We start from the raw sequence: 27,471 nt of genomic DNA, 5'->3' as shown, positions 1-27,471 counted from the left end.
CAGTTTTGTATCGAAAATACTAACCCTTACCGACGAAACAAGAAATAACGACTACGCATTATTTATATTAATTACCATTTACCATAATATAGGACCATGATGCGAGAAAAATTGGAAAATAAAATTTACGTCATTTATTGGAATTGTTATATTGTGAAACAACCGATTTACTGCGCTGATTAACGATACGTAGAAATGAAAATATAATCGTAATAAAATTTGATTTCCACGAACACAATTCGAGAGTCTACTTTTCAATGATATATTTTTTATTTCTAATGCATATTTCGGAATATGCAGGATTTGAACCAGCATCTTTCCGGCAATATCGGTCTTTAAGTGCTTTGCCAATAAGCCATCGTATGCAGAGCTCCCGATGCTCAAAATTAGTATTTAAGCATTATTTATTGCTAGCTGTTTATTTTTTACCCGCGACTTCGTCCGCATTTGTGACGTGTTGCATTCAATTTAGTTATAAAAAGAATTGTTTCTTTCAGTCGGTCCAGTGTACGTTTATTACTTTAAAAAAAAGCGATGACACATAGCTTTTTGTATTTTTATATTTTCTCGTTTAATTCATCGTCTCATTAACATGTAATGGAACTCCCTACAAAAGACCCAAGTCCAGCAGTGGACGTCAATTATCGAACGATATGATGATGATAAAATTAGGTAAGAATGTAAAATAAACATGAGCGTTTAGCGATTTTTTGAAAATAAAACATATTTATCATGAAAGGTTTAAAAGGCGTGTCTAATGTCAAGTTTATTGGAGAGAGGCCTCGACCTTGGGTAGTGCGTAGGTCGTCACGCAGTGATGACGTCAGCGGCCGCTTGAATGTCTCCTACTTTGTAGTCTGTAGAATAACATTATCCGCATATCAGACAATACGACGCCAGTCATCGAGCTTCAACTTCAATAACAAGTTAGCTTTACCTATAACTAACTTAGTTGTGCTCAGGTAGGAGGTTAGCAGAATAATAAATCGACAGACAAAAAAACTAAAATTATTAATAATTCATTGTTTGACTCTTTTATTTGAAAACGCAAGGACAATTTTGTGCAATTTAGAATTATTGCATTTATAAAAAAAAAATTGTGATCCTGAAAAATTTTGTATCTATAACTCAACCGTTTACGTTCTTTTTCTATTTATAAGGTTGAGAATCCTATAAAAGAACATAAATAGATCTGTCATAAAAACAAGTCGGTCACTTGAATTTATGACACTAATATGGGTCTTAAAAGATAGTTAATAAATCTCTTTTTATTCTAAGGAATGTCTGGCAGCGTATACAAGATCGGAAAAATTTTCACCCGAGCAAAAGTTTTGTTGTAATGTCCGGATAAAAAAAGACAGCCCGAATCCCCAATTGCTTATTTCGATCATTCACTAAAAACTTTCCTGTCTAATAAAAACTCGCGCTTAAGAATTTTATCACAAAATGAGTAAACAAACTATCTTTCCGTAAAATTTACAACTATTGCCCCACTAATCCTGTCATTTGATTGATAAGAATTTCGTTCATAAACAAGCACGTCACAGTGTGTCATAATGTAAGGTACAATTCCACGGATTCATATCAAAACAGATATTCCGGACTATAAATAAATCGTGAGGGATTATCTTATCTAAATCTAATCTTAATCTAATATTAACTCAGTGAACGTTGTTTGTTAAAGGTACATATTTTAGCTATTGCAACATTTACAATTGAATTAGATGTAATTTTTACCCTGAATTGAATTAAAAACGAAATAATTCATCGGTCCGGGTAGCATCAGAGCATGATAATGTGTATGAGAAAGGTTATGCCATCGTTCTTGAGCAACCTGTTTAGCGATATTCAGTGAGTAATTTTTAGCTTCCCCTGAGAGAAAATTAATGACCTTATTATATCCGAACTATGGATCGACCATACAACGTGTACATGAAAATCAAAATATTACTTCACGTTGACGTGTGTTTGATGCTGCCATCTCAGAAACCATAACAAGAAAGAACCATACGGTACGAGTACGTATCGTTAATGTTCCTATTTCGACTTTCTTTATACAAAAAGCGTTGTTGATAGTGGGGTTTGATAACAGAGTATGCATCTTGTAACAATATTGTTGTAACTCTGACTCGTATGCTATGTGATACTCCTGTTTCATAACACTTAATATTTTGTGATCGGAAGCCTTAATACCTCTTAAAATGGCCTGACTTAGATTTAATGCGAATTTATCGTTTTTTCTGTGTTATTGGAAAGCCAATTTTTGGGGTCTTTAATTTAAAATAAAAGCAGAAACATTAGTGGTTATCATAAATAATGCAAACATTTACAGAGCCAGTAGGACGATTCTGCATCTCAGTTGACACCAATTTTAGCTAGACTTTGTACAATGTTGCCACCACCTATTAAATTCATATTTTGCATTCTGATATTAACTTTCCATAGTGGCTAGGTAAATTTTGTATCTACTAAGATACAGAATCGGTCTGCTGCCGCCCTGGGGATGATTTTAATATTTTCAAGTTTTAGATGCAACGATGCAAAAATTCAAAAATGTAATTTATTTCAACTTTGTAAACATTTTTGTAATTTCAACTCTATGTTTGTAGCGACCACCGGTTTGGAAATCCTACTAATATTATAAACGCGAAAGTTTGTATGGATATATGAATGTATTTTATGCTTTCACGCGAAAGTACTGAAAGAATTTGATTGAATTTTGGAATAGAGATAGATTGTACCCTGGATTAACACATAGGCAGGCTTTTTATCCCGCGAAAGTGTACGGATCCCGCAGGATTAATGAAAAACCGCAACAGCTGGTTATGTTATAAAAGCGTATATTCAACCCTACAAAGGAATTCTGAACCTATTGCAGCTTTTGGGCAAAGTGGCCTTTGTATTGCTTCGAAACTTGCTTTGCTTCAAAATCTCTTAACGAGTGCAACAGCAAAATCCTATAAATACGGAGTTTAAAAAGAAATTAGCACATTTTTTTCTTATAATGCAATCCATGCCATCGAACTTTGACTTTCTTTGGCGCGAAGCACTTTCGTATCGCCGTCCACCAACATCTGGCAGATTTCCAAAGAAAAGCAATAAATAGCGAAGCACGGGCGCCAGGCCGCTTTATAACTGGTAAGCGATAATGACGGAAATAGTGCACTTTATGTGAAATTCATTGCGCATCTCGTGCTTATAATCATAATAAAAAATGAAATCCATACTTAAGTATTATAAATGTGAAAGTGCATCTGTTTATTTGTTTGTAACCTATGTTTGGTTGAACCGTAGAATCAATCTTAATGGAATTTTAAAAACAAGTTCCTTGACTCTCAAAGATTGACATAGGATAATATTTATCCCTGAAAAGCTGCAGGTTAAAATTACCCGCAGAATTGAAAATAGCACACTCTGTTTAACTAATATTTTTGAGATTTTAAACATATATATCTATAGTTTGCATCCTGCAGACGGCTATGGGATACATTTTCCATCGGGAAATTTTCCCGACATAAAATTTTATACAACCATTAGATACATTTCAAGAAAAACAAATAAATGCGGGAGAAGAATTGGGCAATAGCTAGTAATCCTAACTAATATTTATAATTGATAAAGTTTGTATGGATTCATGAATGTTTGTTACTCTTTATCGCAAAAACTATTGAACCAATTTCTCTGGAATTTGGCTCCGGGGCACTTGTGAAAACCCAAAAAAAGCAAATGAAGCCGCAGGCAACAGCTAGTAATTAATATAATAATATTTATTACATTGAATATAATTAATTACATACAGGCACATGAGGATTACACCTAGATTTTGTATGTTGTTTTAGCAAAGCTTTGTATAATATTTTCTTCAAAGTTTTTATTGGCATGTTTTCCTGGTCGATATCATCCTTATTTTGTTTCGTCATAAATCCAGTGGAATTTTCAAAAATTAAGACGAATCTAACATCTAGTTTATTAAGTTCATTAACCAGTTTAGGCTGTAAACAAAAGAAGATACACTGTGACGTATGTCATAGGATATGTAGGATATATCCTGTACAGACTGGTGGATTTTAAGTAAGTGATGTGCTTGCTGTACTTGCTAAACTTTCGAAAAAGTATTTTGTACCTACCTACCCTTTTGCAGGAACAGCCTTGTATAGAAACATCGTACGATAAGCCAAAGCTGACAAGAGGATACTTTGCGTATGCTGTACCTATGAAATTAGGTTACATCCTTTGCACTGTTAGATTTTAGGAAGTGAAGTATTATTAAATCTAAGTACCTTTATTAAACAGAAGTGTATAAAAACATCGTTTGACAAGCAAAAGCTGAATTGATCACAACAAATACCGTAAATAATTCCTAAGGCATTCGCATTACTACTAATAGTTTCGGCTAAGAGAAAGGTAGTTAATATATTTGCAATTAGCGAAGTATTTTAAACAGGAGCTACTTGATCACATTCAATGGTTGCAAAGGTCAGATATCAATCGATCCATGCTTGGGCGTCGGAAGGGGGTTGCAGAAGGGGGCGCTTGCACCTCCTGACATTTCCAACAGGGGGAGGTGTACTAAATATATCTTCACAAAATCTGATAAATGCATTATACTATAGATTTACAACATTTCTATCATCACTACCACCTCAGGAGTAAAGATAAACGCCGTCCCGGGGACTAATGTAAGTTTTTTTTCGTAGTACAAAATATGACCACAGATAATAAACGTAAGACGTGCGGCCTAGTAACACCAAGTCAGTAAATGGATGGGTTTCAAAGAGAATTTGGCATCCGTCAGTCTCAACTCATATCGCATTGTTAGTTGATTTATATTCAAAAAGTTAACCAAAAAAAATGTCTGAACAATTCTTATTCATGAAGCCCTCATAATATATGGGGCAATACTTTAACCACGCGAAGCCCTAAGTGAAAGTCTGCTGGAGAGTACCTAAGGGAACTGCAGGGCTAAATTTCGGCATAAAAAATCAAAAATCAAAATTCATTTATTTCAAGTAGGCATGATATAAGCAATTTTGAAACGTCAAGTCTGTCTCTTTGTAGTGACTCTACCACCGGTTCAAAGGCAGATTCTACCAAGATGAAGCCGGCAAGTAACTCAGCAGTTGCTCTTTTCCATCATCAACAATTGACATTGTACATTTCAATATTCTTTTTTCTATCTTGTGAGAGATGAAGCGGAGCCGGATGCTTCCAAGCAACCTTGTCATTAAGAAATTCATCGATTGTATAATAACCCGTTGTAACAAATGTTTTTTAACATATTCTTTAAACCTAATGCATTGGTAGGTCCAAAATAGCGTATACACAATCCCACAAATGACTTCTGCGCCTTTCGCAGACGATACGGAGATGACACTTATTTATGACCATTTCTTGTAAGTCGGCGGTTTATATACACTTTTTCTTTATATAGACTAATATGTTGTCTTACATAAAGAATTATATGTCCTCGTAGTATTCATTCAAATCATGACAACTTTCATTTGAATTCATTCAATAGCTTCTGACAAAGGCGCGGCCAACATACAGATTGAACAAACTGCTCGTTCAAATACACGAGGCATAATCTCGCGAAATTCACAAGCAAATTGACGGGAACAGCAAAATAAAAATAAACCGGAATAAATTATGCGACGCAAAATTTATTCGAATTTTTATGAGTGACACATTCCGGCAGAACTCGTATGTTAAACGCTATGGAGCGACAAACATATTTATTTTTTAAAAAAACTAACTATTTTTAAAACTTACAGTTGTTGCTATTCCGATTGCGAACCGTATCTGATGATGAACAGTGAACAGTCTTGTGCCCTCACGATTTATTAAAATATTTATAATACAAACTAGATGTTTAAGTTTTTTTTTTTTTAAATTATTCAATTCCACTACAACTTAGATCTCAAATCTCACAAAGTGGTAAGTGACATTGCCGTCTGAGATGATAATAGGCTAACCTGTCAATGGTTATATTAAATGCATACCGCTAATCGGTTTCTACGAAACTCTCGTACCGTACTGGAACGCTAAATTGCTTAGTGACACGTCTTTTTCGGCAGGGTCATAACTAGCCACGGCAGAAGCCTCCCACCAGACCTGACAAAAGGAAAATTCAGAACTTATGAATTCCCAAATTGCCCCTGTCGGAAATCGAACCCAGGACCTCCAACTTAAAACCCAGCTATCACCGCTGCGCCAGGGAGGTCGTTAAATATTGTAACAAAAGGATACGCATAAAGTGCTATTCTTCTAATAACATTCAAAGAATGGAATACCAAAATATCGGAATCGTTCGACGAATTTCATTGTAAACAGTCTCAACTAAAAAAAATACATGTTAAAATTAATGCCCCTTTTCACAATAATTAAACAATGATTGCAAAGCGGTGATAGCCTAGCGGGTAAGTCTTCGGCTCTTCTTTCGTGGAGACCGAGTTCGAGCTCCGGCACGAACCACTAACTTTTCGAACTTGTGCGCTTTTAATTCAAGCAATTTAAGTATCATTTGATTTAAACGGTGGAGGAAAACATCGAGATGAAACCGGCATGCCCGAGAGTTCTCCATTACGTTCTCAAAGGCGTGTTAAATCTACCAATCCGCACTCAGTGGCGTGCATAGAGGGTATGATCAGGGTATGCAAATGATATATAATGATTATTAATTTGACGGCCGAGTGGCGCAGTGGGCAGCGACCCTGCTTTCTGAGTCCAAGGTCGTGGGTTCGATTCCCACAACTGGAAAATGTTTGTGTGCTGAACATGAATGTTTTTCAGTGTCTGGGTGTTTATCGGTATATTATAAGTATTTATGTGTATTATATTCATAAAAAAATATTCATCAGTTCTCTTAACCCATAACACAAGCTACGCTTACATTGGTGCTAGGTAGCGATGTGTGTATTGTCGTAGTATATTTATTTATTTATATTGAATGAAAAAAACTCCAGTACGAGTTGTAAAAAACTTAAGGACAGGCATTGTAAGAGTTAGGTAGTAAAAAGCCTACCCTATTTATAACTCGTCCTGGAGATTTTCTTCATTTTATATCATCTGCATACCCTGTGCATACCCTCTATGCAAGCCACTGTCCGCACTTGGCCAGCGTGGTTGACTACGGCCGAAACCCTTCTCATTCTGAGAGAAGACCCGTGCTTTTAGTGGGCCGTAAATGGGTTGCTATGTTTATAATAGTGATATAATAGTATTCTAGCTTCTTGTACACAGCTCGTCCGGGGAAGAACTACCCACAGCCCGCGACATACATAGTTCTGTCGCCAAGCAGCATTTCGTGTTCCGGTCTGTAGGGTATGGTTGCAGGCACACGGGGATAAGAACGTACTGTGACAACCCTAGCTACTGGCTGCATATTGCTGAGTAAGTATATTTCATATACTCACGACCAATCCAATTTTTTTTATTAAATAGCGAAACTACACAGACGTCTGACGTCAGCATTACTTCCGTCAGAAAAAAAAACTGAGTTGCTCCCTACTCGCGCCTAAAGAAGTTTTTCGTAATAATCTACGCAAATAAGAATGGCACAGCACTATTTTTAGAGCCATAGAAAATTGCGTTCAGCATTACTTATCTATTATGCACCTATTCGTAAAGTCAAGTTATACATAGTGTTTAATAACAATATTTTTATATCCCATGAGTGTGGCTTGTAGGCGTTCGAGGCGATAATATTTCTACTGACTCTACAAAGTATCGGATAACATACCTTGAAGGTAACTAAAACCAGAACGATAAGAAAAGGTTATGTTCTGCCATCTATGCAGTAAATCTATTAAAGATGTTTATAACTTTATGTCGAAGCGCCAGAGTAAAGTTAAATCCAAACACGGTATGGTATAACACCACCGCTGCTGACAAAAACTTAATAATTTTTATTTGGTGATTATTAAGTAAGTATACAATAACTAAACATTTATATAAATTTAAAATGCATATAAAAATTTTCGGAACCGACAGGATTTGAACCTGCGACTCTCGGGCAATCGCGGTCTGAGCGCTTTCACCAATTAGGCTACGGGTCTCCTACCGTCGATGCCGACATTGCTATGCCGATGCTACAGTCGCTATAAGACTTCCTCCAAGTGTAGGTAAAAACACTAATGAAAATTATAAAAAACTAAACATTTGTTACAGAAATTTTATAAAGTGGGAAAATAATTAAACTTTTGATAACTATAACTTGACATGGCCCAGATATTTTATATAATGTCCTGATATTTTTTTATGGATTAGTAAATTGTTTTCAAGATATAATTAAAGATCTTACGTATCGAATTAATCTTTCGACTTACAGCTAAGGGTTTATAGGCTGAGTCTAGTCGTGACTCGTGAATCTTCAAATATGAGTTGAATCCTTTTAATAGGCCTTAAAAGTCTTGAAAGGCTCTTCTAAGCAGTGATAATGAAGCGCCTCTTGATAAAGCACAATTATATAACAAGACTGCTACGTATCGCTGCTAATCATATAAAAAGAAATGGCTGGCCATGAACTACAGAACCAAAATAATATAATAAATATTATTTTTGGTTACCACACGCGTTATAAACGAGTCATTTAAAGTTATGCGCAAATGGAACTTTTTTTATGTTTAAACGTGCTCTTTATAATTTTGTCATTATTCATCTAAAACAGAGGCACGTGCGTGAGTCTCTTTTTGGGGAAAAGGGCCGACGCAACATCTCTCACGTTACTTGTGCGAGAATAATAATTGTGTCAAAATCTTTTTTTGGGGTAAAGGGCCGCAGCATTTGTCACCTCTAAGGTGATTTTTCTTTTTTTTAAATTCCGTTCTTAAGTTACCACTTGACTGCAATCTAACCTGCTGGTAAGTGATGATACAGTCTAAGATGGTAACGTGCTAATCTGTTTAGGGTTTGGCTTGTGGGAGATTAAAATCTTTATCCAGATAAGGTCAATCGGCTCCGCTTCCGAAATTATGGAACGTCGCCAATATTCCTCATTTGCGTTTTCCCAGCTTGTCTGGGAATGTGGCCCTGATTCCTGACGCAGGGTGCGATTAATCCACTTCTACTTGCGACAACCCACTTGGTTATCAAATGGATCTGAATTTCAGTCAATGTTTGCAATTATGCTACACAAAATACCAAACTAAACTTAATTGACAGGGCTTGAAGTAAAGCTATTTAAACACAATGATTCATATAAGATATTTTTACACTTGTAAATAAAGTTTAGTTTAAGAGATTTATATTCAAGAGAATTGGCATTGTATACCGTATATTGTCCTTACTAATCCTTACATATGAAATTGACGTTTTCTTGTAGGTACTAGCCACTTTGATCTAAAATATCTACCCTTTGGCAATGAACTCCAATTTAAAATGTATGCAGCTATTTAATCAAGACAGTATTATTTTTATCCTACTATCCTAGCTAATTAATGAGACTTCGAGTTAGTTTGTTTCGCTGGCACGCTTACTACTGATATAATTTTGATATATTAAGAAAATAAAGCTTAATTTGCTATATTCCGCGAAGAGCAGGAGAATCTGTATGGTGTAATTAATAACTTCTCCACAACGCCTGCTTCTATCCAAATTTTGATATTCTTTGTCAGGGGTACAGAAAAGAACACAGTTATGTGCTTTTCATTGCTCTATTGTCCCATAAGTCTTCGTTTTTGTGTATCATGTATTTCTGTTTGTGCAATAAAGTGTTACTACTAAAATAAAGAAGCGGTGATAGCTCAGTGGTCAGGACTTCGGTTTCACTATCGGTGGGCCGAGTTCGAACCATAGCACGTATTTCTAAGTTATGTGCATTTTAAGCAATTAAAATATCACTAGCTTCAACGGTGAAGGAAAACATCGTGAGGAAACCTGCATGCCTGAGAGTTCTCCATAATGTTCTCAAAGGCGTGTGGAGACACCCAATCCGCACTGGCCGAGCGTGGTGGACTACGGCCTAAACCCTTCTCATTGTGGGAGGAGACCCGTGCCCTGTAGTTGGCCGGTTATGGGTTGATATGATTACGATGATGCTGACTAAAAATCATAAAATTTAATACCGTGACGGAATTAAAGCTGCTGATAACTTAATAACAAAAGATTATTATATGATACTTTGTTATAACAAAAACACATATGATTTTATTTACGAATCCTATCGAAAAGAAGAAAGACAAGAGATAAAATAATGTCCTCAACCTCGTAAAACTGCAGTAAACAATATTAACTCGACAGAAATTTTTGACGAACCATGTTTATGTTTGTATTATCAAGTAAAGAATTAAACTGTGATTGCACGATAGCAACTATGTAAACAAATATTTTACGATATGGGTATAAAATAATTACTTTTACTGCCACGGGTAATAAAAATGTAGAGAAGTAAACAACAAGGACAAAAATATTAAATATAGAAAGAAAAACATTAATATTATAGACGGTGGCTTTAATTTTTGTCTTACAACAGTGATCTGTCAAACTCTACTTTTATCTACACCAAAAAGAATATAAAGGAAATAAAAATAATACTTTGGTGTTTACGAAGCATCCCGTATCAAATGCAAGTGTAGCGGTGATGCGGAGGCATCAATTAAATAGATTGCGGTCGTTTTATGGCGAAAAAAAAGAGTAGGTAGTTTTGTTAGGTTAGTTTGATTAGGTGCTTCCAAATTTCTAAATGCAGAAATTAATGTTCTAATTATTTTGCATATTGGAGGAGACTAAGGAGTAACTAAGAAGCAGCTGTCGATGAAGGAGATAAATACACTTAAAATGACAATTTGAGATGGTGATAACAAAAAGATCTCCCGGCTAAATTTATTGTGCGCTTCTTCTTAGACCAGGGCGCGTTTCGAACTCTCGTAGCTTTAGTTTTAAGTCTACGACAGTAGTATTCACTACTATGTAGGTACATAGTTTATATGCAATGACCGCACGAACGAATAAAGAAATATTTGACTTTGACTTTATATAGAGATTTATATATGTACTAGCTGCTGCCCGCGACTTCGTCTGCGTTTGATTTTGTTTTTTGATGTGGCATTTAATTGGCATTCAAGTATTCAGTATCGCTAAGCCTTAAATGAGAGGTTTGCTGCTGTTCGCTGAGGAGTTCTGTCCTCTATCTCCAACTACATTCATCAGATCTGCACAAAGTTTTGGCAAAATTAAACACATATTGTAGCCTCTGTAGTACAAAAATAATAATTTAAATCGGTTATAATTTGTCGTAGTTATGGTGTAAAGTCGTCAAACACTTTCATACCCTCTCCCAAAGGAACCGAGCTTAATGTCGGGATAAAAAGTATCCTATATTACTTCTAACACTTCACAGAATATGTGTACAAAGTTTCATGAGGATCAGTTAAGTAGTTTTTGCGTGAAAGCGTAACAAACAAACTTACATTGACATTTATAATATTAATAATACAACAAACAAACAAACTTACATTCACATTTATAATATTAGTAGGGAAGTACGGATATTAGCAGGCGGACCAATAATATAGAAGCGAACATTCAAGAAACAGCAGATACAGCCAGAGCGAAGTCTATGATTATTGATCATTGCTTGCTATTAGCAGCGCATGAATACAAATGATTACGTTTTATTATAAACAATAAAGACGTTACAGCTGCGCATTTACATTACTATACCAACATTATATAAGGCAAGTTTAGAAGGTACTATAGGATGTACTATTGGAAACAACCCATTCCCGCAATGGGATGTGTTCTATAGTACCTTGAGTACAAAAAACTTCAATTAACGTGAAATTAGTCACGTTAATTGAAGTTGTTTTATCACGTTCTGAAATTTGAAAGCTACTTTCGGTTGTTGTGTGTCAAAACAGTTTAGTAGTAACATTAATACTAGTTAAGCTTTTTGTGACAGAGTACGATCGCCAACCTTATCTCTGCCGCCAAGCAGCATTGTCGCAACGCTGAGTCTATGTACCGTTCTGAAGGGCGTGGTCCTCAGTGCTATTACACTGATACAGAGGCATATCACCTGCGCCTCAAGTAGATGGTCACAGGACGGCACTTTGCAGGTTTGCCTTGCATGCCCTGCGAAGGCGATGGTTTTCCGCTTGTCAGGTGGACCATATGCTTATCTTAATAAGGTAAAAACACTATAAAAAATTATCAAAAAGCAACGTGACATCCCATTATAATCATCTCATTGTAAAATGCACCTTTAAAAAAGTAGATCGGAACTATAATGTTTCCTACTAGATGGCGCTACAGTCGCTTTAACACTGAAATTAATGCATATATACAAATTACGTCATCAGCAGAAGGAAGAGGCGTAGCTTAGTGGTCAAAGCGCTCAGGCCGCGATTGCCAGAGAGTCGCAGGTTCCGAAATTTTTTATAAGCTATTCACTTTTATATAATGAAATTTATAAAACCATAAAAATTACAACATTACCATATCATAATTATTGTTATAACTCATAATCGCACACATTTATATGTCTAAGAGTATTAAACCTGTGTGTATATTATTATTTAAATATTATTGTAGGACCGTAACCATAATGCTGTTGCCACAGTAATACGTGACCCGATTTGACCTTAAAAATAAACATAGCTGATCACCTAACCATCTGTTATGACAACTTTATACAGTTATTTCTTTAACCTGGCTGAGTTTGTTGTCAACCTGGCTACGATTATTGTGGGCTCTTCTTAGACCAGGGCACTTTTGGAACCCTCCTAGGTTTAGTTTTAAGTTAACGAATGCAGTTAACACCATCACTAACATTAGTGTCACGTGTTAAAAGTATGATCACTTCATAACTGCCTGTGATAAGGTCTACATGAATAAAACCTTTTTGAATTTGAATTTGAATTTAAACCTATTGATTCTAGCAACAGTTGTAGAACAATAGTTTTTACAATATGCTTCTTGTAATAAATGTTCCATCAAGATGCGATAAAAAACTAATGAACAGCATAAGTCTGATCACCAGGACATCAGAATACATCGTCACATATTATATTAAGTTTCAAAATCGAGATGTTTGTAAAGTTAGGTAGGTGCACGTGCATGTGATTAGAAAGTTAGACCTAAGTAGTTCTTGAGTGTCTTCTGCGAACCTCCGACAAATTTTATGGGCATAAGGAAATAATAAAATAAAATTCAAAGGTAACTGACCGCTGGGGAACCTTTAACTGTGTGCTTAAAACATAAAACGCACGGAAGACGTTCGTTCTTCCGCGAATTAGTTCAAACCAATTACAGCGAGTACTCTGCAGACAGCTCGACGATGAAGACAAATGACAAACGCATCAAAGCATGACAAGGGTTTACATTTATTCCGCGAATCGCTTTTCCTCTTGTTGGTGATGTCACAAGGAAAAGCCCGATCGCCACAGATAAAAAAAACGATGAGCAACCAGGAAATAAATCAAAACAAAACAATACACCACTTAAAGTCAGTTCTGTTGCCTCTCACAAACCTTGAACCCAATCTCAAGTTTGTTAAATAAGAGTAACGATCTTAAGGAAATGCCTGTGTAGTGACCACTTATAAAAAAAAACCGACTTAGTGCGAGTAAGACACGCGGAAGGTTTCGGAGCTAGGAAGGAAACTAAAGGAATTACCCAATGGGTGGTGAGGTAATACCGTCTGTGATTCAAATACAACTTGAGTTTAGAAAGTTGGACCTTGAACTGGAGTGGCTATTAAAGTTCTAACAAAATTTCTGGTAAAAGTTCGCGTAAGTACCTACGCGGTTTCAACCGATTCACTTGCTCACGGACTCAATTCACGTTTTCAAAATCCCGCAGGAACCCTTTCTCTGGCCGCGCTAAAATGAAATAAAATGAAGTCTTCAGAAAACAAGAGAAGCTAAGCAGTCAAGCCATGCATACACAGGCAGCAAATCCTTTTTTTCCCGGAGGTAATTACTACCAGCAGCTTTTTGAGATCAAAATAGAATATTGTCCATCTCCAGAATTTAAGCTACATGTGTGCCAAATTTCATGAGGATCCGAACGTTGAGCCGAACACATGTAAAATACTAACTAACAAACAAACATACATACTTTCGCATTTATAACGTTAGTATGAATATCACATTCAAGGCCCTCAAAAGCCGGATCCAGATATGTAACACTAGCCCCATCCGATCACCGTATCCGTAAAGCCAACGTGTATGATGATCGCATACATTTAGACGATAGTCATGATACGCGGTCTCGATACGCCGCTTGGATACGATACGCGACACGCCTCCACGCGTCCATTTCCAGACGGTTATTGTTTTATCATCAAAGGAGAGCTGACCCAGAACGGGGCAATTACGGGACAAATTGATGATACGGAGTTAACAGAGAGGCACAACAATACGAAGTTAGATACAGTGGGAGGTGTCATCAAACAATATCAGAGAAATCACTGTTACTGTTACTGTTTTTAATGGTGGTTCGGCATATAAACAGTATGTCATTAGAATGCTGCTGACAGCGTCCAAAATTGGATAGCACAGACCTAGCGGCGTAACTTGCGTCCATAGACCATATCTGTGTACGCTGAAGGTCCCTAACAATGACCTTGATATATCTGGACAAACCTCACGTAGTTTATTTGCCCTTCTATAGCGAAATTATCCGTAACGCAGAGGATTTATTGCGGAAAACGTAATATATGTACATACATCACAAGCCGCAATATTACGCCCGTTATGAACCGATTTGTCATTGTTTACTTATTATTTACACAGAATCTCTACTTAACCTCAACCTATAAAGTTAATTGAGTGTTTTTAATTGCGCGTTCCTTCGATAAATTACCGAAGTCACAGAGATTATCGTCCTACGGTTAGAATAAGAACATTGATCCAGGAATGCTTGGACTTTGGCACTCCGCCACAAGTATGCACAAAATCTCAGGAAACATCACTTTGTTTGCACTTTGTCAAATCTTTCAATGAACGCCGACACGCACGACTGTAAGTAGAAATGTTTAGGCGCAGTACAAACAAATACAGTAAAATTAATAATAAATAGCTAATATAACAGTGTTCCCTATATAAATCCTTGTTCCCCAACAGGGAGCATTATGAAAAGTATATCAGATTTATATTTAATTTTCGATCTGAAATTTTGGAGTAGATTGACTTATTTTATTAATTTCTTGCATTTGATACACACACGGGACACTATACTTTGGAACAAAGTAAGGAAGGGGCAAGGCCAAAGCAAAAATAATAACTTTTCTGAGCTACATGCGTTTTAAGCTATTAAATGTGGCTTCTGGCTTTAGCTGTCAATGAAAACTTCGTGTTGAAACCTGCATGCCTGAGAGTTCTCAAGTGTTCTCGAAGGCGTGTTAAATATACCAATCCGCACTTAGCCATTATGGTGGCTTAAACCCGTCTCATTCTGTGAATAGACCCATACGCTATAGTCGGACATAACTGAGTAATCCAGTTAGCATCCAGTATTATAATGAAAATAATACTTATCATTTAAGGAACCAGTATGATCGGGTTAATGTGGGAATGATTGGATCAATCAGTTCACGTTCATATTATGTCAGCTGATAACGCTAAACTATCAATAATGGATCTCTTACCTAACAGTAATGCCTTGATTACACGTTACTGTGACTTGGCTGAAAATGTGACGTCGGCAAGTAAGCGTTTTTAATGTAATTTCGATTTTTTAAATAGGGTCTTTTCGCCTTTTCGCGTCCGACGCCCAATTCGCGTCCAAACGACGGTACACTGTTTTACAACAGTGAAAAATAACAATACCGACACACCAATCTAAACAAGAGCGCTTCTATTGATGTTCGGACCTAAGACAGGTACTCACACACAAACAAAAGATGCGTGCAACCCAAATTTAATGAAAAATAAACTAATCTTGCGTGTGCAACCAACAAGTGCTGACGCGCGAATGTGTTGTAAAAAAAATAGTGAGCAGCTGTACTTTTCACGGTAAGTATTTAAGGTGTTTATGTGAAATTTAGAATACTTTGTTATCCCTAGACCTTAATTGTGAACCACACTATAGGAATAACGATGGTTGTGCTTATATTTTTCTACCGACAGCTTTATATAAGGTGGACGCGAACTGGTACATAAAATTTATAAAAAAATCACTTTGCGTCCGCTGTGGACGCAGATTACTCTAACTATTTCTCAGTCAGATGTTTAATTAAATACGATAACATGGTAAAAACAATATAAACTTCCTATCAATTTTAACAACATTAACATGCATAATATGATGGCCGATTTGCGTCCATATTATTAGAAATATAAAAAAAGATAATGAATGTTAAAAATCAGACTTGGACGCACAGTTTTCCTACATTAGAAACCCTATAACATTTTGCGTCCATCTTTTTATCACACGAAAATAATAGAGTAAAATTTATATAATTTTATTTAAATATACTCTTTATAACCTACCTAACCTAAAAATATACAATTATTATACGAAAATTATTTTATGTATTTGCCAATATTTGAATTTTGTTCCATTTTTAGGGTTCCTTACCCAAAGGGTAAAAACAGGAACCTAGTACTAAGACTTCGCTGTTCGTCTGTCACCAGGCTGTAGCTCATTAATCGTGATAGTAAGACAGTTGAAATTTTCATGGATGATGTATTTCTATTGCCGCTATAACAATGAATATTAAAAAATAGAATAAAACACGGAACGCGCGAGTCCGATTCGCACTTGGCCAATTTTAAAGCCTTTGTACCGAAATGGTAAAATAGAATCCTATAAAGCCATCGACATGATATTCGAAATAATATTATAAATATATATTACTATTAATGGAGTTCGTTGGAGGAGAAAAAAAATATCCTGAAGTGCAATTTATGTTTACTTTTATGATATCAGCAATTATTAAATAAATGTTTTGATTAAAATCACAAGCTTCCCTTTTTATTTCCTATTTCCCTTCCTAATTATTTCTGAACAGGTGGACGCCAATTGGTCCACAGGCGGACGCAATCTGGATTTTGTGGACGCAAAATGGGAAAATCGCCTGTTTCAGCTATTTGTACCTGTGTAGAATAAAACATCAGATGCGTTGTCCAAAACTGTGCATTAAACTTGACAAGACTATATAGGGACTACATTACAACCATATTTGATTAAAAATTACCGCACGGACATTTTTATTTTCACGTTTAAACCTAACAACTCCACTAAGTGGACGCAAACAGGCGAAATTACCCTATTCTTCGCAAGACTGTCAGTCTATTATGTAAGTATGAAAATACACTGAGTGCTTATATATTGACCAAGACCATATATACCATATATATACAAGCCTGTGCGTGGTGGGCAGTTGATTTAGTAAAAATAACACAGCCCGATTGGCTATCTCGCCCAGCTTCTACGCCTCTTTGCGATCTTAATGTCAAAACATTATTTCTTTAAATATACCTATATAAAGTATTAATACAATTGTTTCCATCGAAGTGATAGTAACAAATTGCCGAATTCATATAAAAACTAAAGCTACGAAGGTTCAAACGCGACTGGGTTTCAAAAAGTAGCCTACAAAAAAAAGTTTGCGATCGACTAAGCAGTCGGCAATGTGTTTTATACAGAGTACTCGGTTGAGAGAACTGCCTCACCACTGTACTCGGTACGTGTAATCAAGGCATTACTTAGGAATATGACGAGATGCGATTGTGTAACACATCACACGTGATAACATCATGATACGTATGTCACATGTTTAATGTCGGCAATTTCTGCTCATTTATTTATGGTAAACAAACTGCAACCGGTGGCTTTGTTTGCATAAAAATTCCTCACAGATTTATTCTTTAGTTAGCTTTAGTGAATGGAATGATGAGAACAATATTTAATTTGATTTTGGTAGTACATGTGATCCTTTTTCTTAAATCATAATGTAAGCTATCTCTCTGACTTCATTATCTATCTGGTCAGAAGAGCTATATATTTTTATAGTTAAGATTCGTCTAACTAGAACTTAGTGGAGACATCTATTGTTATTACAAAATCAATATAGTAATTAGGTAAACACTGGAGTATACCAACTTGTTCATCCAACTATCAACAGTCACATCACATTACTGTGGTGTACGTAAAAGTGAATTTATACAGATTATTTTCCAGAATCTGCACATATTATGAATATTCAAATGTGTTCACATGTTTACTTAATATGTTATGAAGTTGGCCCTTGAATATTAGCATTTATCGTATAAGTAGTGAACTAGAACTGGCATAACACAAAAAGATTCCTTTTGCAGAATTAATATTCATTGTTGTGTAAAGGAAATGAAAAAGACTTTTGTTGTGCACAATAAAGTTCCACATCAGTGAGTCAAATAATAAATGTAATTGTTTGTCATCAAACAAGTTAATAAATATGCTTGCTTACACAATATAAAGTTTTTGTTAAATCATTGTGGAGACAAGGTTGCACAGTTAATAGCATTTATTTAATAGTATTTAATAACAAACTCAAGTCAATTCAAATTCTGAGGTCCTTATTAAAGTAACTCTAAGGTTGTTTATGACCACAATCATTATAACTTTCATTTGTAACTGGTATAGCAAATTGAAATGCTAATTTTGGCGAGTTGTCTCTCAGGGGCAGAGTGGACTAGGAAACAGCACTGGTATAGCCTCCAATCAGAGCAAACATCAAATGATTTTCAAGGAGCTGCTGGTCTTCAAGATTTGAGTTTAGAATCACCTGCAAAAATTCCCATTCTACAAATGAATTTCTTCAATGCAATCTCCAAAAATATATCATCATTATCTAACTGATGGATATCCATTACTGGAGGTCTTTAAATTTAATAGATTTTCTAACTGCATGGTCTTATGTTCATATGTCCAACAACTCCCTGCAATTGGCTTGATTCTAAAGATGAGATTTTGAATTTGGTGTGTCAAGGTAGATATATTATAGTAATTAGAGATGTTCTTTATTAAAATGTGATACCCATTTGAAATATTTTAAAATTTGCCAAATATTTTCTATAGAAATTATAGTAACAATTTACATTACATATGGGAGTATGTTTAAATGAATTGAAAACAAAGCCTTTAACATAAGCCGTAGAAAGTACTAAAGCGGCTAGTCTGCTATATGCCTACAAGATTAATCCTACATAATATGTTTAGATGACCTGGAGGTTATATCAATTACCATTGTGCAAAAGCCTAGTCTTACAAAAGTAATACTTTTTATAATTATTATGAAGAAGAAATACTTTCCAATAAATTTACCTTTGTATAATAACTGAGATGCTACAGTAAACATTTTAAAAAGACCTTTTTTTTTTTTGACCTATAAGGTTGACCTTCAAAAAGATGAAGGTCTATGATCATCATAATCATTGGCTCAATAATTAATATCCCAATGCTAGGCACAGGATGCCTCGATTTTAAGAAGGCAGATTGAGAGCTTAGACAGACATACAGAGATTAACAATACTGCCATATCTTAGTGAGAACTCAAGAGGCACCAGAATAGGAGACAAATATTTTTAGCATAAAACCCAATACCTAATTGGGACAACCCAGGGTCCTAGAAAACAAATAAGACGTACTTACTACTAGACCAACAATACAATTGGCAGCATGCAAAGATTAGATAAAATTAACAAAAGAACAACATTTCTGAGTACTGCTACTACCATTACAAGTTCTATACTTAGGCTACTTGTAGGTTTATTCCCCCCATCCACCTGTGAGAACACCACCATTTCTCCTTTGCAAGAAAATGGAAACACAACCACACTTGATAAAAAGATACTCCTTAAATATAGGTACTGTACCTGTTATATCTCACCAAAACTAGCCTTGATAGTGACACATAAAAGCATGTAATTTCAACAAACCAATAAGCATATTTGTATGTAGATATAAGATTTACTGTTTAACATAAAGAGAAGATTCCAAGCTAACACACAGCATACACATCAGCCTTAGCTTTATAGTCCTTATGGCATGGCAGGTCAGTGTTTTTATTTTTACATCTCTTAAATGGCCATTGATTCTTGTCATCACTAGTTATGGTGAATACATGGAGTAAAGATATTTTTTCTGTCCTGCCATCCCCAATGTAAGCTTGATCTATTATTATATTTTACCTTTCATTAAAAGTGACTTACCGTTAACTTTCAGAAGTACTTCAGATACTTTTCAGATCAGATGTGCGGTGCGTAACTTAAAACACAAGTTAATTTTACAACCAAACGACACTACAAGCACAATTTTGTTACAACAATTTTTTGCTTATATTTACTGAATTCTAATATAACTTTAAAGGAAACACTGTAAAATGTAAACTTAGCAGCACGCCTGACAGGACAGGGTAATAATTTATTGTAATCTTGGATTTAAACTCTATATACAAAATATCATGAGCATACTTTAAAACAAATATCTTAAACTGAACTGGAATACCACTTCTCAGTTCTTTATTCCGACACTTTCGGCTTTCCAGAAATTTTAAACGAAATTATTGTAAAGTGAATTCAATTCAATTCTTGTTTATGGCTTTTGTCTGCGCCAACTGGGCACAAGGTATTTCGCCAATGTCTTGTAGATGAAGAAGGCACGAAGGAGATTGATCGGTGAAACTAATGAAAAGTTAATTTTGAATTTGTACCAAGAAATAGTTGTTATTAGCTAGTTAGCTCTTTAACCTAAGGACACAGACAACACATGCATATATATCTTACACGGATATTTTTTGTACATTATACTTTAATTTTATTACTTACTATATATTTACATAAAAATCTACAATAAGGACTGAAAACAAACATTAAAAAACATTTAACACTCAAAGGACGGGGGACTTTGGGAGGAAGAATGGTGGGATTATGAAGGTTAACTCATGTTTCTTGGGACGTAAACTTTTACAGTTCCACTGTAGCAGGGTTATTGGGCCCATTTTGGAGTAGTTTAAAAAGTTGGCTTAAGTTTTTGGCAACGTTGGGCGGTAAGGGAATTTCACTACATGGAGCGACAATACTAAGTAGAAATTCGGAGATAAACTCAAGCATTTTACCTTGGGAGGGAGGGTTCTCAACATTGTTGTTGAGAGCGCATCCATTAGGAAGGGATGAGGAGTAATCACCGACAATAGTCTGAACAGCTTTTTTATCGTAGCCCTTTGCTAGAGGAGCTCGGGGACGAGGAGAGCGGAAAACTGTTTGCCGGTAGGAGGTTTTGGAGGAAGTTACATTAGTAGGAGTAAACATTTCTTTTGTTATCTCAGCATAGGACCTGCGGACAGGAGGAAACTGAGATGATGCTTCAATGTAAGATTTATTATTCTGAGACATGACCATTTTAATAGATTGCTGCCTAGAGAATTCTGGGCAGTCTTTATCAGTAGCAAAATGACTACCAGAGCAGTGTAAACATGTAGATAATTCCTTGATGACCAAACATGAGTCACCTGTATGGGGCTGAGCACATCTGTAGCATCTGGGCTTAGATCTGCAGATTGTTTTAATGTGGCCAAAACGGCAACAGTTCTGGCACTGTATTGTTGGAAGTTTATATGTTTCAACTGGCAGTGAGGTGTGGTATGAATATACCTTAGCAGGAAGCATTTGCCCCCTGAAGGTTAGGACAACAGATTGGGTAGGCACCCAAGTGATGACACCCTCTGTGACAGATTTTCTGTTCAGTCGCCTTGATTTCAGAACCTCACCACAGCCAGGCGGGAGCTCTAGCGAATCAACAAGCTCGTCCATCGACCAGTCCACGGGAACTCCTTTCACCAGCCCCATTCTGGTTATGTTGTATGTGGGAATTATAGCTCTATATTTGCATAACTTCAAAACTGGACTAACCAGAAAGTTGTTGGCAGCTTGGGCAGAAGTAAACTCTACAGTAATTTTGTTGCGGCCTATATTTTTGACGCCGTCGTGGATAATTGAACCAATTTTGTGTTTGTGCAAGAATTGACCGAAATTTATAGCCCGTAATGACGCTCCAGAGGATGGGTCCTCCACTTCCCGTGAGACTTGGACGATAAAAGGCCCATTATCATCGTCAGAGTATGACTTGGCGCCTTCGGTGAAGGAAGGATGTATGTAAAGGCTTTGAACGGATGGGTTTACCTGAGTAGGATCAGTTATAGTTTTTTTGGCCGCATATACGTTGGTATCCTCTCCTTGTCGTTTGCGAGACGAGGCTGATGCCCCCGGGTCGGGCGGCTCAGGAGGTGTATCTAGATCCATTTTACTGGAAACACTATAACTACAGACACATAATAAATATTTAACCAACACCAAATACGGTTAGATTTATACGAATATCACCAATAACAACTATTTCTGCTGCTGTGTAAATTCACATAAAACACCGAAATTACACCGGAATCTCACTAACACGTGTGCACAAATTGACAGGCCAAGTTACAGTTCAATATAAACAACACCAAATCCTTTTCAAGACGAGTTTACAGTAAAATCAAAGAAAAATTTGAGAAAACCGCGTCCGCCATGTACGAAGTTTCCCCATTGTAAAGTGAAAAGAATGGCTTAAATCTCAGTGACAAATGCCACAGACTAGAGAGAAATCCAGAATCCCCAATTCTTTCCAAAAAAAATACAAATCTAGGATATAGGCATCAACCACAGATTTAATTTGTGCCACATTGTTTATATCCTCTTTGATATGGTGCTGTATTGATAATAAAGTGTAGGAGTAAATGTTTTTCAAGAAAGTGTAGTTACAAACACCACCCTCGAAAACGTTCGTTAGTGCCGGTGTAGAATAGTCTTTAACTATTTGAAGCATGAACTATAATATTACACTCCCCTCATAAACGTTCGTTAAAACATACCCTCATCATACACATGACTTATTTTTCCCCAGCAAGACAGCTCCACAAGGAAGTAACTAGCACAGATATTCCTTCTATATTGTAGTTAAGAAAACTTTCTTTTTCTTCAAGTTTTGCTCCATGCACTGGCCTATAAAACACTGTAATGTAGTAACCAGAAACTAGAACTTCAGCGTACTATAATGGAGTACTGTACCTGTACTCCCTTATATATAGTACGCTGAAGTTTAGCTTTGGCAACATTGATGTTTAATCTATACTCTATTTATCTTTTCTGTGTTCTATATCTTTAATCTGTTATCAAAGAGAATACGCGAGAAGATAACAGAAATCGTCGAAATAAAAAAAAATCTTTTTCATTGCTGTTGCAATATTATTGTTCTTTGATTTGGTTCCTTTATCGTGAGATAAAACGTGCATTTATTCATTAAACATAAAGTGTTTTTATTTCAATCCATAACATGCTTATGGAGTTACCCGATGAAATCGAACAGAACGACAGCGGCATGGAGTCTCTGACGGCGAGCAAGGATGATACGCCTGAACGTAGGCCTGAGGATATGTTCATCACACCAGTAGTATGTAACATCTAATTTATATAACTCAGCAATGTACCCTGTCAGCATACATATTTATGGCTCTCTAGATTAAATCACTCTCTTCTAACCTCTTTGAAATCACTTACAAATTCATCACTCATCAGACTGGTTGAGAAAAGGCTGAAATACAAACGCCTATCAAGCACTTCTTCTCTGTTATATGCACACATGCATTAAAATTGGCGGGTAATAATAATTTTATTAAACTTTCTCTTACAGGTTGGATCATCTCCAAGTACTATCACACCCCCAATCTTAGCTCTCAAAGAATTTGACGACGTACGTATTACTATTTTCTTATACACTTTTTAGTGATTTCTAACCTTACCAGACACATCCTTATGACACCTTGTATGAACTAAATAAGTGCTAGATCAATATCTAAATATTTATTAATGATCATTGTCATTACAACTGATGGATTTCCCCTTCTGGGCGTAAATGTTTATAGGGATTTGACTAGATCTCCCCTTTTTTTTTTTGATGAAAGCGATTAGTGATGCCGATTAGCTCATTAAGGACCTATATATATTCCTCCCAGGGCTGCATCAATTTCACAGCTCATTCAGTTATGTGGTTATAATTCTGGTTCTTCTGTGAATCTCCTCATTTCTGGTTTGATCCATCATAAATACTTTAAGGACATTGTTCTCGATCGCTTATCTCATCTCATAAGTTTGTGATGAATGGTACAATTTTGATATTTCAGGAGCCAGATGAGACTCTGACAGAAAGACTATGGGGATTGACAGAGATGTTTCCTGAATTTGTTCGTAACGGTACTTACACAGTGACAACAAAAACATGGTGAGTTTGAAAAATACAGCAATTGAACAATTGTAACAAGTTTCCACAAACTGACTACACTAATAGCTGAATGCTTACATAAATTTACAATCAACTTTTTTTTTAACCATATAGAAAGTAAAATAATTATACGTCAGCTATTGAAAGAATGTGTTCTTAGCTAATTGATATTGAATGGACGATGTAACTATGAATTGTTGTTTCTTTATAATTATATATGTTTCATTACTTATTTACTTAGTGATGAACGATTATTATTAATGAAAAAAACACCATTTAATCAACTTAAACTCAAAATTTATTTACATACATAAGACGTATAAATATTTTTGGAATTACATACTGTACTGTCAACTGTGTATATGTTACATGAGCAATTGACAGATGTGACAAACACATTATTCAGCAACTTGTTAAGCTGCAAAGAAATGATGAACATGTGGTACTGAAAAAACTGTGAAAAAACTGTGGTACGGAAAAGTGGCTATATGCAGGGCTTGAATTTCCAGTGTTAAATCTTATGATTATTAATATAGTATGATTACTTCATTTTGCTTGCCAATATCAGTATTTTATTTGCATTCTTGTCTAAGCACTCTTTGAGGCCCTGCCAGGCTGTAGCAATTTAATAAGTTAGACACCTGTATGGGTCTCCTGAGTTAGTTACTAAAGATATGTGAATCCTATGCTGCATCACATGGACTTACATATAATGTAAAAAAGAGTAAATTTTTAATTTTAAGAGCAAAGGATGTCAAATATATAACATCCCTATAGTGACTATTAACAGAATTTCTCTGAAGAGAATCACAGAGTTCAAGTATCTGGGGCATATACTTACAGACTTATCAGATAATAATAATAAGGAACGGTAACAACTGTGTTAGTTAGAAACTGTGTTACAGCTATTAATGCCCACCTCCGGGTTTGCTTAAATACAAAAAGACTAAAAAAAAAGAAAAATTAAAATATTACAACTATATATATATATACATAGATGTGAAGGATATCTAAAATGAGCGCAGGGCATTGGCGGTCCAATGCAAAATATTACCTTACAGGTTTTCATGTTTCGATAAGGAGGTATAACTCACAATTTTGAGGCTTATTGCGAAACTTTTTACATTTGTAGCCCGTAGGTGACATATAGGCGAAGGGCCTACAACAACCAGCGTCCAGTGTAATAATGGTTACAGAGTGAATGAAAATCGATAGAATTATGAGTAAATTTATTTAGAAATTGTAATTTCTATTATTTACTTTTTACAAATATATATAATTGAGACTAAAATGCATGCAGTGATGACTACAAAGTTAAAAATTCTTGGATATTATTGAAGTATTTTTGTAATAAACACTAGTACTTATTTAATCTTAGAATATTTCACTACCAGCTCAACTTTAAGTAATACAAGAACTATGTTTATTATTCCTATTGACTAATGAATTTCGATTTTTTTATTAACAATAGTCATTTTCAGGGGAGGAGTCAAAGGTTTTTACCAACTGTCTCGCAATGTCATGTGGATAGTAGCAAGCTCGTCAGTTATCCTATTTGCACCTGTCATTTTTGAAGTGGAAAGAGCACAGGTTGAAGAGATGCAGAAGTCTCAACAAAAGCAGGTGTGTAGGGACATCAATTTCTTATTGGGTGAATAATAGAATAGTATGATATGCTCTTTAGCTCAATAATTGGGTATTTGATTCGCCCATGAACATCTTTAGCATCAGAGGGAGCACCACTGGGGTTGCTAGCTTTTAAGGTTTTTTTTTTTGATAACATCAAATCTTTATCAGTTTGGAGGGAAAATGGAAAATATTTTAAATAGATAGATGGAAGGACTATGGTGATAGCCTTGTGGGCACTATATCCTTTTCCTTTCGTTTTCCTTTTGTGGAGACAGAGTTCGAGCCTCCACAGGCTTTAAACCCCTGCATGCTTTAAATGGTAACATCATAAGAAATCCTGTATGAGAGTTCACCATAATGACCTCAATGGCCTACCAATCCACACTTGGCTAGTGAGGTAGACTACAGCTGGTAATGGGGTGATGATGATGATGATGATGATGATAGTAAATGGAAGTTCCTCAATTTGCAAAGTGTGCGTTAGAAAAAGGGGCTAACCTGTTAAGAGGGTGTCGCAGTTGTATCAAACCCATACCCCTACTCGGTTTCTACGTGATATTGTAACCATGCAGTTAGGTGTGTTACTCTTTCACATAGAAACTACTAAATATTTTTTTGCTTGCTAGTAGATAGTTAATTAAAGATTGTTTTCTTTTCTAGGTGCTGCTCGGAACAAACACTGCAATGACAGGCCCAACCCCTGGCTTGCCTCCCATGCCACGATAACTATAATAAACCAAATAAAATTATCTTATAGAGAAAAACCCATTTATTGTGTAATCTGAGTGAGCGTTATGTAACTTCTAATGTCAGCCTGAATGCTTTAATGTTAGTTTAGGTAATAATAGGTACTAATATCTTTTGGCATCTCAACTGAAAGATCTTTCTGCATTTTCAATCCAAATTCCTAAAAGTTATCTTTTTAACTTATGTATTTAATATTTTATGTCCAAAGTATGAAATAACTGTTAATCAAAGTAAATTATTTTTCTGACAATAAACCTGAGCATTTTTTTAGTTTAGATGGCAATTGGATTAGTATAACATTATATTATGTTACAATATTTTGAGAGTGTAGATATTGTTTTGTTTATCATCTCATAGAAAAATAAAAGTCATTAAAATTGTTGGTATTATTTTTATTTCAATTTTACTTTTTGATTTTGTGTGGCAAGTCCCGATTTCACATAACGTTAATGAGTTGTTTTAAATACCAAAGCCTATAATAGAATACCTTCATAAATTCGTTTCGAAAATGGTACTTATTCTGTAAAAATTAAATCTAAACTGTTTGGTCTAAAAACGAATAGTATTATGTTTTATTGCTATTGTTCATAGGCTATTCTAAACATAAATTTGTTATGGTTCTAAGATTTAAGTGTAGAACTGAACAGATTCTACCGGGTTCATTGACAAAAGGCTAAGAAACCCTTTTATGTTTGGAGATTTTCTTGAATAATCTGTTCGCGGCGGTGCCGTGGACAATATTGTTTAAACTGACAACGTGTTTGGCTGTACGGTAATATACCTTTGCAATTTCCCTACGGGAAGAAATAAAAAAAAACTAAATTGACAGAAGACAGTTGACACTGACAGCTTTATTTT

The 27,471-nt window shown here is 35.5% G+C and overlaps 2 protein-coding genes across 2 annotated transcripts in view; one reads left to right on the top strand and one right to left on the bottom strand.

Annotated features, from left to right (window-relative positions):
• The window catches only part of LOC120628621 (inositol hexakisphosphate kinase 2), a 66,269-nt gene extending 45,775 nt beyond the window's left edge, over nucleotides 1-20,494 (bottom strand). Inside the window, exon 1 of the mRNA XM_039897087.1 lies at nucleotides 20,136-20,494. The gene's annotated coding sequence lies outside the window, so the exon portion shown is untranslated. The remainder of the gene's footprint in view (nucleotides 1-20,135) is intronic.
• Nucleotides 20,495-23,121: 2,627 nt separating this feature from the next.
• Nucleotides 23,122-26,896, top strand: LOC120628702 (mitochondrial import receptor subunit TOM22 homolog). Its single transcript, XM_039897271.1, has 5 exons — nucleotides 23,122-23,409; nucleotides 23,650-23,709; nucleotides 24,140-24,237; nucleotides 25,719-25,860; nucleotides 26,527-26,896. Exons 1-5 carry the CDS (start codon nucleotides 23,293-23,295, stop codon nucleotides 26,590-26,592), a joined length of 483 nt encoding a protein of 160 aa, XP_039753205.1. The 5' UTR covers nucleotides 23,122-23,292; the 3' UTR covers nucleotides 26,593-26,896.
• The last annotated feature ends 575 nt before the right edge of the window (nucleotides 26,897-27,471 follow it).

This window comes from Pararge aegeria, chromosome 13, assembly GCF_905163445.1.
Source record: "Pararge aegeria chromosome 13, ilParAegt1.1, whole genome shotgun sequence".
NCBI classification, from domain to species: Eukaryota; Metazoa; Arthropoda; class Insecta; order Lepidoptera; family Nymphalidae; genus Pararge; species Pararge aegeria.
This window is presented reverse-complemented; position numbering and strand designations above follow the sequence as displayed.